Genomic DNA, 14,806 nt, shown 5'->3' on the forward strand with positions numbered 1-14,806 from the left:
TGAGATTGTTGGAAATGCATGTTCTCAGAATGTACACACCACACTTAACAAATCAGAATCTCTGCATAGTGCCCAGTCATCAGCAATCTAACAAATCTGCCTCATGACTGATTCATTCTAAAGTTGAGAAGCTTTGTTCTAGAAGATTTTTTAATATTCAGCTGAACTGTTAAAATAAAATTACAGTTTAAAGGATGGCCATCATGGTTGTAGATATATAAGTTGTTCATTGAACATAGTGAGGTATAATTGATAGTCTTGGTAGAAAGAGTAATTGTAGTAGAAATGGAGAAGACTTGGGTAGTCATAGGGCATGATGACAGCAGAAGGCACCTAGATTTATGGAACTGACAGAATGTAGAGAGTTGAAATGGATTGAAGGAGGAGCAGGTTTTAGATGACTTTTTAAAAAATCAGCAAAGAGGGAGCAATTTTAGCACATCTAGAGGTTTAGATATGCTGTCTACCCAGAACAATATTAAGTAATTGTCAGATATGACTCATACTAGTATGATATTTCCTTTCAAATTCTGGGCAGATCTGAATCTTTTTCCTCATTCTTTAAACATCCACATACCCTTTTTTCTTTGTAAATCATCATAGATTTGCTTGAATTAGGTTAGGTGATAGTAATCTGACCTTTCTTTTCTTTTGTTGCAGTACTGGGGCTCAAGGGCCTACACCTTGAGCCACTCCGCCAGTCCGTTTTCTTTATGATGGGTTTTTTTTGAGATAAACTATTTGCCCAAGCTGACTTTGAACCAAGATTCTTCTGATCTCTGCCTCCTGAGTAGCTAGGATTACAGGCATGAGCCACAGGTGCCTGGCGATCTGACCTTTCTTTACCTCACTTGATCATCAATGATTGACAGTGTTGATATCTAGTCATAAACTCATCGTTATCTTTGAGGTAACTCAGTAGCTACATGTTTCCTCCTCCTCCTTCTTCCTCCTTCTCCTCCTCCTTCCTCCTTCTCCTCCTCCTTCCTCCTTCTCATCCTCCTTCCTCCTTCTCCTCCTCCTTCTTCCTCCTCCTCCTCCTTCCTCCTCGTCCTCCTCCTCCCTTCTCCCTTCTTCTTCATCTTCATCTTCTTTATTTTTGGTAGTACTGGGATTTTAAGCCAGGGCCTCTTGCTTCCTAGGAAAGGTTCTATTGCTTGAGTCATACCACCCAACCCTTTTAGTTTTAGTTATTTTTTGGAAGGGTTGCACATTTTTGTCCTCGGCCAGACTTGGACCATGATCCTCCTGATCTCTGCCTCAAGAATAGTTGAAATTGTGGGCATGAGCCACCACCCTCAGCCCTATATGCTTCTTTTAGAGGCGTTTTGCGAGCGGTAAGCAGAAAGTTAGCCCAATGTTGCAAAGAACAGTTTCTTATAGAATCTTTATTAGTTTGGCATATTATATTCTTGGTAATGTGTGAAAGAAATCTTTTTTTTTTTGGGGGGCTTGAAGTTAGCTCTTTAATCACCACTCATCAATGACAATGACAGCCACATTACTATTATTATTATTAAAACTGGTTTTTGTATAGTTCCTATTTTTTTTATTGTTTTATTATTCATATGTGCATACAAGGCTTGGGTCATTTCTCCCCCCTGCCCCCACCCTTCACATACCACCCACTCTGCCCCCTCCCTCTCTCGCCCACCCTCTCAATACCTGGAAGAAACTATTTTGCCCTTATCTCTAATTTTGTTGAAGAGAGAGTATAAGCAATAATAGGAAGGAACAAGGGTTTTTGCTAGTTGAGATAAGGATAGCTCTACAGGGAGTTGACTCACATTAATTTCCTGTATGTGTGTGTTACCTTCTAGGTTAATTCTTTTTGATCTAACCTTTTCTCTAGTTCCTGGTCCCCTTCTCCTATTGGCCTCAGTTGCTTTTAAGGTATCTACTTTAGTTTCTCTGCGTTAAGGGCAACAAATGCTTTCTAATTTTTTAGGTGTCTTACCTATCCTCACCCCTCCCTTGTGTGCTCTCGCTTTTATCATGTGCTCAAAGTCCAGTCCCCTTGTTGTTTGCCCTTGATCTAATGTCCGCATATGAGAGAGAACATACGATTTTTGGCCTTTTGGTCCAGGCTAACCTCACTCAGAATGATGTTCTCCAATTCAATCCATTTATCAGTTAATGATAACATTTCATTCTTCTTCATGGCTGCATAAAATTCCATTGTGTATAGATACCACATTTTCTTAATCCATTCATCAGTGGTGGGGCATCTTGGCTGTTTCCATAACTTGGCTATTGTGAATAGTGCTGCAATAAACATGGGTGTGCAGGTGCCTCTGGAGTAACCTGTGTCACAGTCTTTTGGGTATATTCCCAAGAGTGGTATTGCTGGATCAAATGGTAGGTCAATATTTAGTGTTTTAAGTAGCCTCCAAATTTTTTTCCAGAGTGGTTGTACTAGTTTACATTCCCACCAACAGTGTATAAGTGTTCCTTTTTCCCCCGCATCCTCGCCAACACCTGTTGTTTGTGGTGTTGCTAATGATGGCTATTCTAACAGGGGTGAGGTGGAATCTTAATGTGGTTTTAATTTGCATTTTCTTTATTGCTAGAGATGGTGAGCATTTTTTCATGTGTTTTTTGTCCATTTGAATTTGTTCTTTTGAGAAAGTTCTGTTTAGTTCATTTGCCCATTTCTTTATTGGTTCATTAGTTTTGGGAGAATTTAGTTTTTTAAGTTCCCTATATATTCTGGTTATCAGTCCTTTGTCTGATGTGTAGCTGGCAAATATTTTCTCCCACTCTGTGGGTGTTCTCTTCAGTTTAGAGACCACTTCTTTTGATGAACAGAAGCTTTTTAGTTTTATGAGGTCCTATTTATCTATGCTATCTCTTAGTTGCTGTGCTGCTGGGGTTTCATTGAGAAAGTTCTTACCTATACCTACTAACTCCAGAGTATTTCCTACTCTTTCCTGTATCAACTTTAGAGTTTGTAGTCTGATATTAAGATCCTTGATCCATTTTGAGTTAATCTTGGTATAGGGTGATATACATGGATCTAGTTTCAGTTTTTTGCAGACTGCTAACCAGTTTTCCCTGCAGTTTTTGTTGAAGAGGCTGCTATTTCTCCATCGTATATTTTTAGCTCTTTTGTCAAAGACAAGTTGGTTATAGTTGTGTGGCTTCATATCTGGGTTCTCTATTCTGTTCCACTGGTCTTCATGTCTGTTTTTGTGCCAGTATCATGCTGTTTTTATCATTATTGCTTTGTAATATAGTTTGAAGTCAGGTATCGTGATACCTCCAGCATTGTTCTTTTGACTGAGTGTTGCCTTGGCTATTCGTGGCCTCTTGTGTTTCCATATAAATTTCATGGTAGATTTTTCGATCTGAAAGAGATCCTTTTAGAAAAGGTAATCATGGTCTTAGAATGACTTAGGAATAACAGCAACCTCACAAGAAAGGGAAAAATAATAGATTGTGTAATAAGAGACAATCCTCCTTAGGCTTCTCGTGCTCCTACATTTCTTTCTAGATGTGCCAAGAATGTACTGCCCTGACTTTTCTTTATCTGGGCTACTTTTCAGGATGTGGCAAGAAACCTTGAGAACTAAGGGAATGTTTCTTCAGGACCAAGAAAAGTTTTAGCTAGTTTGCTGTAAAAGTGGAAGATCATTTAAGCTTAGTGTTCCTTTCCTGTTACATAATCCACTGTGAATACAAGTGTCTCTGGGTCTTCTTTGTTGCCCTTGCATGCAGTGTGGGGCTCAGAAGGACCAACGCAAATATTCTTGTGGTTGTGCTATTGTTATGCCACATATATAAGTCGTCTGCCTCTGACTTAGAAATCTCATGTCTTAATTTATTAGCTTGCATGAAGGATAAAATCAAACCATAAATATGACAATTGTATGATGAAAATTGACAGCTTCCTCTTAAAAGAAATTTATTTCAGGCTTTCCTGGAGCAGATGTTAGTAAGTAAATGGAAGAAGTAGTAGAGTATCAGGATATTAAGCATCGAATAAAAGTGTTTGTGTAATAAGATGCATACACATACACCTATTGTGGTGACAGTACTCCAAACTGGGTTGGAAAATGAAACACAGTGTTCCTTTTCTAATAACACTGTTAACCTCACCATTAGATGTGAATAAGTAGTTCAGAGTGTTAAAAAACAACAACAACAACAAAAAACAGTGGCATAGCAGATCACCGTAATCTGCACATGTGGCCCAGACAGTCGGATGGCATATTTTACTCTCATTGTGAACGAAGTTTATTTCATTTGAGGGGGCAGGAAATTTGCTACTTTTTAAACTTTTTCTCCATGTCAATATATCTTCAGACCAAAGTCTGTAATAGTGACTTTTCCATGTCACTAGAGGACATAAAAGCCTGGGGTAAAGAATGTTCAAGTGAAAGACAAATGAATTAGGCTACTGGTGAGAGAGACAGTCCCAAGGAAGAATTGTGCAGATGTTACATATGTTATTGTTCTCATTTAGCTGTTTTTTTCACCCCTTGATTTGTTGGCTGACTCCTTGAGTGTAATGAATTTAGAATATGAATTGCAGCTCCTCAGAAAGGTGAGCCACAAAAAATTTTATTCTAAATTGATGTCATTAGATTCTAGAGTCTGCTGTCATCACATTCTGTGTTATTGCCATGTTAATTCCACATGCAGCTTTAAGTATTCAGTCTTCTGACTTGTTCCACCTACACAGGGCATTTTATGACTTAAGGATGACGGCCTAAAAGGGAAGGGAAGACTTACTTTGGATTAAATTAAATATGGGAAAATGCTTAAGGTAAGCCTTTAAAAAAAGACAAAATAAAACAAAAAAAAACCACTTTATGTGTTTTATGTTTCATGGGCTAAAGGACATTGAAAATATTCATAAACCAAGCTTTAGTACTTCCTTTAGTCTTCACAATAACTGGCTTTTCAGAATATCTATATATTTAGTTGAAACATCTTCCCCCAAAGAGGTTCTGCTTCATCCATAGTTAATATTTTAAAATGCAATTTGTCAACTGAATATGTTTATTTTAGTTAACTACTTTAAATGCATTGGTTTAATAGTCTCATACAGATAATGTGATTTATTATCTATAAACCCAGAAGTTCTATTTTTCTTTCTGGGGAACCTTTAAGTTCTGGTGTCTTTTCACATGTTTCCCTTTATCTCTCTGCCTCTTCCCTGAATCATTCAACTCCCCACCCCCCAGCTTAATAGATACTTGTGGGAAGACAGATATAATCTTCTTATACCTTCTTTTGGGTACATGTGTGTGGCTATAGACTTTAGCTACCCTATTTTTCTTTTATTCCCTGTTATTTCCCTGTTAGTAAGGTGGATATTATTCCTCTGGAGACTTGGTAGGTCTCCTTTCTACTTCCTATTTTTTTCCTTATTTGACCCTTTTCTCACTTTAGCTGCTTCAAAGAGGACCAGAGCATCCAACCAAATTATACTGAAGATCACATTACTTCAGATTCCCAGCATCATGGAACCTCTTCTATTCCACAACCAAATATATCTCTTGGTTTTATAACATCTCGTCCTTCTGCAGCATATAAAGTCCATTCACCCAAAGAAGGTAGAAAATTCTCTTCTTCATCAAATGCATCTGCTTACTCATTTTTCTCTGCAAGAAGATCATCTTTATTCACTAGATTGCAAAAGAACAATACTTTCCTTTCTCAGCAACAAAGTAGAGCTAACTTTGATTCTCAAGAAGACATGAAGTCCACAGACCTGTTTGCTACCTTTAGATCTGGAAGACGTTTTTCTTTCCATAAACTAAGTGTAGTTTCCTGTTACAAGAGCACCCTTTATTTTGAGCCTCAATCAAGTAATCAGGACCTGTTGGATCTAAATGAAATTGAACCCTTTTCTAAAAACCAAAGTAATACTGATGCTCAAAAACATAAAAGCTTCTCTGAGCCTAAACACAGCCCTAAATACTTCAGAAAGTTTGAAACAAAAGCTACTTCTCCACTCCATCTGAACACTATGGATCGAATCTCCTGTCAACAAAGCATGACATCTTTCTTTTCTCATCCAACTGTTATTCCTCCTTCCAATCCAGCAAGTAGATTTGCTACTCATATTCAAGAAAGTGGCCGATTAAATAAAGATCGAAAAGATTGCCTTCATCCTGGGTCTCAAAGTCACAGTACAAATCATTCACCAGCTATGACTCAGCAGCATTTCTCAGAAATTGTAACTTTCCCTGTCCTTTGTAATGTTGGATTACCTTTGTCTTATGAAAATACCGGTAACATTACCCCAGCTCAATATGAAGTTAACTCAGGCCCCTTTGAAGAGGAAAATTTTGCTATCTCATCTCAAGATGAAGAAAAACCTTCGCCTACTGAAACTGCTACAATAAGGTCTCTTCAGACATTACCGTTTTTTAGAAGGGCAGCTCAAACCAAGTTTTCCCAACAATTATGCTCCAAAGTCTATAGTTATCATTACTCACTTCTCTTGGAAGTCCTCTTTCCTCTCTAAGCCTCACTGCATTTTTGGAAAAAAGCTTCCTATATTGCATTTTAAATTTAATTGCTGTAATTTTGAAAGTTAGTTAATTGACATTATTGGAATGTGGAAGCTAAAGATGATTTCATCTGCTTTAGACATTTTTTTCTGATTACAGTTTAGAGATTGACTAGTCTCCCAAAATTGTATTTTAAAAAGTGGTATTTTTCAGATTTTTCATTAGGTAATTGAGTGGAAAATGAATACAAGCAATTAAAAACTCTTATTAGAATGCAGTTAGGCTTTGGAGAGGAAAGGAATTTGCATTTCAATTATTTATCATAATAAAATGCCCCCCAAATCTAAATTATTAGGTTAAGATATTATTTTAATGTTTATGGGATTCTCTCCCTCTTGGCATGTTTTTTTCAATTTTTAATTTAATTTTCATTTACTTTATGCCAAATTTATTCCCATGTCATAAATTTTTGTTTTTCCATTTCTACTGGGATATCTTTTTCTTCTGTGTGGCTTCCTCTTTTGGGTTAGGAACAGTTTGTTCTTACTTCAGTAGGATCAGCACATTGTGGCAGGGGGAGCTCAGGTATGGGTTAATCCAGCATGAGCTCTGTAAGTGCTTGTTCCCCTAGATATGGTCAATGATCATAGAATCTACATTTAAATCTTTAAATTCAGCATTATCCTCTACATTTTAAAGCATGTGCAACAAAAATTCAGCACTTATTTTGGACCAATGACCCTGTGTCCAGCCCTACTGTTTACCCTGGGCATACCTACCAGCTCTACCATTGTGTTGCTGGAATGGTACACATTGTTTCTTTAAAGTGACATCTTTCAGATATTTGGTGGCATTTTGGATATGCATATCAGTTTCTCTGGTGCTCTTAAAATGAGCACAAAGATTTGAAATTCTTAGTTTACATGATTTTTGTGGAGTTTTCTGGGTCAAGAGAAGAAGGAGCCATTTTTTCAAGATACCTTAGGCTGCTTACAGGAAGGGCTTTTAAAATTTTTTTGGTTGTGATGAAATACACATAACATAAAATTTGTCATTGCATTCATTTTTAAGTGGGTAGCTCAGTGACTTTAAGTACATTCACATTGTTATACCACCAGCACCACTATGTATCTCCACAATTCTTTTCATCTTGCAAAGTGAAACTCTATCCATTAAAAAATAATTCTCCATTTCTCTCTTCCCATTCTCTGTCAACTCTCATTCTGCTTTCTCTGATTTTGACTTATCTAAGTGCCATACATAAGTGGAATTGGATAGTATTTGCCTTTTTGTGACTGGCTTATTTCACTTATCATAATATCCTCAGTTTGTCCATGTTGCAGCATATGTCAGAATGTCCTTTTTTTTAAGGCTGAATAATATTCTATTGTATGTATTATTGCATGTTTCCTACCCATTCATTTGTTAATGGACAACTTGGATTGCTTCCATGTTTGAACTGTTGTGAATAATACTACTGTGAACGTGGGTGTACAAATACTTCCTTGAGACCTTTCTTTCAATTATTTATTTACTTTTAGTGGTACTGGGCCTCATGCTTGCTAGGTAGGTGCTTTACTACTTGAGCTACATCCCCAGCATTTTTTAGAAATGATCTCCTATTTTTGCTTGGGGCCACCCTCAGACCATGACCTCTGAATCTCCACCTCCCCGGTAACTGAATCACAAGCATGTACCACCACATGCTTCAGTTATTTTGAGTATATACTCAGAGGTGGAGTTGCTGGATCATATGGTAAGTCTAGTTTTAATTTATTGTGGAACCATAGTGTTGTTTTCCATAATGGCTGCACCGTTTTGCATTTGCACCAAGAGTGCACAAGGATTCCAATTTCTCCTACACTTTGCCAACATTCATTGTTTTGTTTTATTTTCTTATAGTAGCCATTTTGATGGGTGTGAAGTGGTATCTCATTTTGGTTTTGATTTGCATATCCCTAATGATTAGTGATGTTCAATATCTTTTTTGGTGTGATTATAAACATCTGCATATCTTCTTTGGAGAAATATCTATACAAGTCCTTTGTTCATATTTAAAACTCAGATTTTTTTATTGCCCAGTTTTATAATACGTTCTTGACATTAACCTCATATAAGATATAGGATTTGCAAATATTTTCTCCTGATATGTAGGTTGTCTTTTTACTGTTGATTATATCCCTTTTTTGTTTTCTTATTATATTCATATGTGCATACAATGTTTGGGTCATTTCTCCCCCCTTCCCCCCACTGCCCCCTCCCTTCTTCCCCCCTGGCCCACCCCCCAACCCCCTCCCTTCCCCTGGCCCACCCCCCCCACCCCCTTCCTTCTCCCCCCTGGCCCAACTCCCCTTAGCCCCCCAACACCTCGCTACCAGGCAGAGACTATTTTGCGCTTTTCTCTAGTTTTGTTGAAGCGAGAGTAAAAGCAATAATAGGAAGGACCAAGGGTTTTTGCTAGTTGAGAGAAGGATAGCTATACAGGGAGTTGACTCACATTGCTTTCCTGTACATGTGTGTTACCTTCTAAGTTAATTCTTCTCAAATGAACCTTTTCTCTAGTTCCTGGTCCCCTTCTCCTATTGGCCTCAGTTGCTTTAAAGTATCTGCATTAGTTTCTCTGCGTTGAGGGCAACAAATGCTATCTGGTTTTTTGGGTGTCTTACCTATCCTCACACCTTCCTTGTGTGTTTTTGCTTTATCATGTGATCAAAGTCCAATCCCCTTGTTGTGTTTGCCCTTGATCTAATGTCCGCATATGAGGGAGAACATACGATTTTTGGTCTTTTGGGCCAGGCTAACCTCACTCAGAATGATGTTCTCCAGTTCCATCCATTTACCTGCAAATGATAACATTTCATTCTTCTTCATGGCTGCATAAAATTCCATTGTGTATAAATACCACATTTTCTTAATCCATTCGTCAATAGTGGGGCATCTTAGCTGTTTCCATAACTTGGCTATTGTGAATAGTGCCGCAATAAACATGGGTGTGCAGGTGCCTCTGGAGTAACCTGTGTCACAGTCTTTTGGGTATATCCCCAAGAGTGGTATTGCTGGATCATATGGTAGATCAATGTTTAGCTTTTTAAGAAGACTCCAAATTTTTTTCCAGAGTGGTTCTACTAGTTTACATTCCTACCAGCAGTGTAGGAAAAGTTCCTTTTTCCCCACATCCTCGCCAACACCTGTTGTTAGTGGTGTTGCTAATGATGGCTATTCTAACAGGGGTGAGGTGGAATCTTAGTGTGGTTTTAATTTGCATTTCCTTTATTGCTAGAGATGGTGAGCATTTTTTCATGTGTTTTTTGGCCATTTGAATTTGTTGTTTTGAGAAAGTTCTGTTTAGTTCACTTGCCCATTTCTTTATTGGTTCATTAATTTTGGGAGAGTTTAGTTTTTTGAGTTCCCTATATATTCTGGTTATCAGTCCTTGTGTCTGATGTGCAGCTGGCAAATATTTTCTCCTACTTTGTGGGTGGTCTCTTCATTTTAGAGACCATTTGTTTTGTTGAGCAGAAGCTTTTTAGTTTTATGAAGTCCCATTTATTTATGTTATCTCTTAGTTGCTGAGCTGCTGGGGTTCCATTGAGAAAGTCCTTGCCTATACCTGTTAGTTCCAAACTATTTCCTACTCTTTCCTGTACCAACTTTAGAGATTGGGGTCTGATATTAAGATCCTTGATCCATTTTGAGTTAATATTGGTATAGGGTGATAAACATGGATCTAGTTTCAGTTTTTTGCAGACTGCTAACCAGTTTTCCCAGCAGTTTTTGTTGAAGAGGCTGTCTTTTCTCCATCGTATATTTTTACTGCCTTTGTCAAAGACAAGTTGGTTATAGTTGTGTGGCTTCATATCCGGATCCACTATTATGTTCCACTGGTCTTCATGTCTGTTTTTGTGCCAGTATCATGCTGTTTTTATTGTTATTGCTTTGTAATATAGTTTGAAGTCGGGTATTGTGATACCTCCAGCATTGTTCTTTTGACTGAGTATTGCCTTGGCTATTCGTGGCCTCTTGTGTTTCCAAATAAATTTAACGGTAGATTTTTCAATATCTTTGATGAATGTCATTGTGATTTTGATGGGAATTGCATTAAACATGTAGATTACTTTTGGGAGTATAGACATTTTTACTATGTTGATTCTACCAATCCTTGAGCATGGAAGATCTCTCCACTTTCTATAGTCTTCCTCAATCTCTTTCTTTGAGGCTATTGTAAATGGAATTGTTTTCATATATTCTTTCTCAGTTTGCTCATTCTTAGTGTATAGAAATGCTAATGATTTTTCCGTGTTGATTTTATATCCTGCAACCTTGCCGTAGCTATTGATGGTGTCTAGGAGCTTTTGAATAGAGTTTTTTTGGGGTTTTAAGGTATAGGATCATATCGTCTGCAAATAGGGATATTTTGACAGTTTCTTTACCTATTTGTATTCCTTTTATTCCTTCTTCTTGCCTAATTGCTCTGGCTAGGAATTCCAGTACTATGTTGAATAGGAGTGGAGATAGTGGGCATCCTTGTCTCGTTCCTGATTTTAGAGGGAATGGTTTCAGTTTTTCACTGTTAATTATAATGCTGGCTGTAGGTTTGTCATATATAGTTTTTATTATGTTGAGGTACTTTCCTTCTATTCCTAGTTTTCTTAAAGCTTTTATCATGAAATGGTGTTGGCTCTTATCAAAGGCTTTTTCTGCATCTACTGAGATGATCAAATGGTTTTTGTTTTTGCTTCTGTTAATGTGGTTTATTATGTTTATTGATTTTTGTATGTTGAACCATCCCTGCATTCCTGGGATGAAGCCTACTTGGTCGTGGTGAATGATCTTTTTGATGTGTTGTTGAATTGGGTTTGCCATTATTTTGTTGAGGATTTTTGCATCAATGTTCATTAAGGAGATTGGCCTATAATTCTCCTTTTGGAGGTGTCTTTGCTAGGTTTTGGGATAAGTGTAACACTGGCTTCATAAAATGTATTCGGCAGTTTTCCTTCTCTTTCTATTTCGTGGAACAGTTTAAGGAGGGTTGGTATCAGTTCTTCTTTAAAGGTCTGATAGAATTCAGCAGAGAATCCATCAGGTCCTGGACTTTTCTTTTAAGGGAGACTTCTGATTGCTGCTTCAATTTCATTTTGTGTTATAGATCTATTCAGGTGTTTAATGTCCTCTTGGTTCAGTTTTGGATGATCATATGTATCTAGGAATCTGTCCATTTCTTTAAGATTTTCGAATTTATTTGAATATAGGTTCTCAAAGTTTTCGCTGATGATTTCCTGGACTTCCATGGTGTTTATTGTTATCTCCCCCTTTGCATTCCTGATTTTACTGATTTGGGTTTTTTTCTCTCCTCATTTTAGTCAGGTTTGCCAGGGGTTTGTCAATCTTGTTTATTTTTTCAAAGAACCAGCTTTTTGTTTTTTTTGGGTTTTTTTTTTCATTTTTCTTTTATTATTCATATGTGCATAGAAGGCTTGGTTCATTTCTCCCCCCTGCCCCCACCCCCTCCCTTACCACCCGCTCCACCCCCTCCCGCTCCCCCCACTCAATACCCAGCAGAAACTATTTTGCCCTTATCTCTAATTTTGTTGTAGAGAGAGTATAAGCAATAATAGGAAGGAACAAGGAGAACCAGCTTTTTGTTTCATTAATTCTTTGTATTTTTTTTTTTTTGGTTTCTATTTCATTGATTTCAGCTCTTATTTTTATTATTTCTCTCCTATTTGTTTCAGAATTTGCTTGTTCTTGTTTTTCTGGGAGTTTGTGATGTATCATTAGGTCATTGATTTGGGATCTTTCAGTCTTTTTAATATATGCACTCATGGCTATAAACTTTCCTCTCAGGACTGCCTCTGCTGTGTCCCATAGGTTCTGGTAGGTTGTGTTTTCATTTTCATTGACTTCCAGGAACTTTTTAATTTCCTCTTTTATTTCATCAATGACCCAGTTTTCATTAAGCAATGAGTTATTCAATTTCCAGCTGTTTGCATGGTTTTTTCTTTACTTTTGTTGTTGAGTTCTAGTTTTATTGCATTGTGATCAGATAGAATGCATGGTATAATTTCTGTTTTCTTATATTTGCTGAGGCTTGCTTCGTGCCCTAGGATATGATCTATTTTGGAGAAGGTTCCATGGGCTGTTGAGAAGAATGTATATTGTGTAGAAGTTGGATGAAATGTTCTGTAGACCTCAACTAGGTCCATTTGATCTATTGTATATTTTAGATCTAGGATTTCTTTATTGATTTTTTACTTGTACAACCTATCTATTGATGATAGTGGGGTGTCATAGTCTCCCACGACCACTGTGTTGGAATTAATATATACTTTTAGGTCCTTCAGAGTATGTTTGATGAAATTGGGTGTGTTGACATTGGGTGCATATAGGTTGATAATTGTTATTTCCTTTTGGTCTATTTCCCCTTTTATTAGTATGAAATGTCCTTCTTTATCTCATTTGATCAATGTACATTTGAAGTCTGCTTTGTCAGAGGTAAGTATTGCTACTTCTGCCTGTTTTTGGGGGCCACTGGCTTGGTAAATCTTCTTCCAGCCCTTCATCCTAAGCCTATACTTATTTCTGTCGGTGAGTTGGATCTCCTGTAAGCAACAGATTGTTGGCTCTTCCTTTTTAATCCAGTTCATTAAATGGTGCTTTTTGAGGGGGGAATTAAGTCCATTAACATTAAATGTTAGTACTGATAGGTATGTGGTGATTCCTGTCATTTAGTTGTCTTAGTTGTTTGAAGGTTTGATTATGTGTACCTAAATCGATGTTACTCTCTACTTTCTTGCTTTTTCTTTTCCTGTAGTTTGGTACTGCCTGCCCTTTCATGGTAATGTTGGGTTTCACTTTCTGTGTGCAGAATCCCTTGAGAATCTTTCATAGTGGTGGCTTTGTGGTCACATATTGTTTTAGTTTCTGCTTATCATGGAAGACTTTTATTGCTCCATCTATTTTGAATGATAATTTTGCTGGGTAGAGTACCCTAGGGTTGAAGTTATTTTCATTCAGTGCCCGGAAGACCTCATCCCAAGCTCTTCTTGCTTTTAATGTTTCTGTTGAGAATCTGCTGTGATTTTGATGGGTTTACCTTGTATGTTATTTGTTTTTTCTCTCTTACAGTCTTCAATATTCTGTCTTGAGTCTCTGTACTTGTTGTTTTAATGATAATATTCTGTGGGGTAGATCTATTTTGGTCAGGTCTGTTTGGTGTTCTAGAGGCCTTGTGCACCTCTATGGGCATAGATTTCTCTAGATTTGGGAAATTTTCTGTAATTATTTTTTTGAATATATTACACATTCCCTTTGATTGCACCTCTTCTCCTTCTTCAATGTCCACAATTCTCAGGTTTGGTCTTTTGATGGAGTCAGTGAGTTCTTGCATTTTCTTTTCACAGGTCTTGAGTTGTTTAACTAATAGTTCTCGCTATTGTTACTGTCCCTGCAATTAAGTATTTTCTATCTTGTAATAATAACAATGGTGCTATCTAGAATGGAATGGTGAGAGGAAAGGGAAATCAAAGAAGGTAAAGAAAAAGGGAAAAACAAACAAGTAAAAAAAAAACAAAACAAACAAATGACAAAAAATCCCAACAAACAAACAAAAACCAGTGTGAAAGAAATAAACAGGGAGAGATAGTGTACTAATCACAGTAAGCTAAACAGGCATTAGAGAGACAGAGAGGATTTAAACAAAAGAAAAAAAAGTCCCCAAGTTCAAATGCAATAGTTTCAGTTTTAATAATTTTGGTATTAGTTCCTCAGCCTCCAATCCTGTAGATGGTGTCTCTGAAGTAGTTCTGTTGTCTCATCAAAGGGGGAAAAACAAACAAACAAAAAAAAAAAAACACCACAAAGTGTCCCAAGTTCAAAATGCAATACAGTTTCAGTAAGTTTTTCAGCATGCAGGTGTAGTTCGGTTGTTGTCTCATCAAAGGAAGGGAGGAAAAAAAAAAGTCTAGAGACAGTTCTGTGAATGGTATCTGAGGCTGTGGCGCACCAGCCTGCTGCTGTCAGCCAGCTGTTGCTGCAGGCTTTATTTATGCAGATCTCAGAAGTGAGCTTATCACTCACCTGGCCCCACAGGCTTTGTTTATTTAGAGCTCTCCTGGGTGTGACCGCCACTGTTACAAGGTTTCCCCTTTCCAAGCACACTGGGGGAGGTGGCGCTACACCTGCCTTCTCTGGCCAGCTTGTTTTTTTACAGTTCATGTGGGGAGTGTCCCTTCCCCCCTCCATTGAGGCTTTTCTCACACAGCCACTTTTACAAGCTTTCCCACTCCAAGGTTGCTGGGTAGGTGCCACCTCTCCTGCCTTCTCCAGCCGGCTTGTTTATTCAC

General features: G+C 37.6%; 1 protein-coding gene across 6 annotated transcripts in view; it reads left to right on the plus strand.

Moving 5' to 3' along the window:
- Positions 1–14,806, plus strand: part of Rmdn2 (regulator of microtubule dynamics 2) — an 86,498-nt gene that overhangs the window by 16,761 nt on the left and 54,931 nt on the right. For 2 of the 6 annotated variants that reach the window (XM_074049523.1, XM_074049524.1), the window contains exons 2-3: positions 4,685–4,768; positions 5,398–6,357. The exons of 3 other annotated variants lie outside the window; for them this stretch is intronic. In XM_074049523.1, coding sequence (XP_073905624.1) covers positions 4,752–4,768; positions 5,398–6,357 — 977 coding nt within the window. In that variant the 5' untranslated portion in view covers positions 4,685–4,751. The remainder of the gene's footprint in view (positions 1–4,684; positions 4,769–5,397; positions 6,358–14,806) is intronic. One more of the 6 variants, XM_074049528.1, reaches the window with a different exon arrangement.

This window comes from Castor canadensis, chromosome 12, assembly GCF_047511655.1.
Source record: "Castor canadensis chromosome 12, mCasCan1.hap1v2, whole genome shotgun sequence".
Taxonomy (NCBI): Eukaryota; Metazoa; Chordata; class Mammalia; order Rodentia; family Castoridae; genus Castor; species Castor canadensis.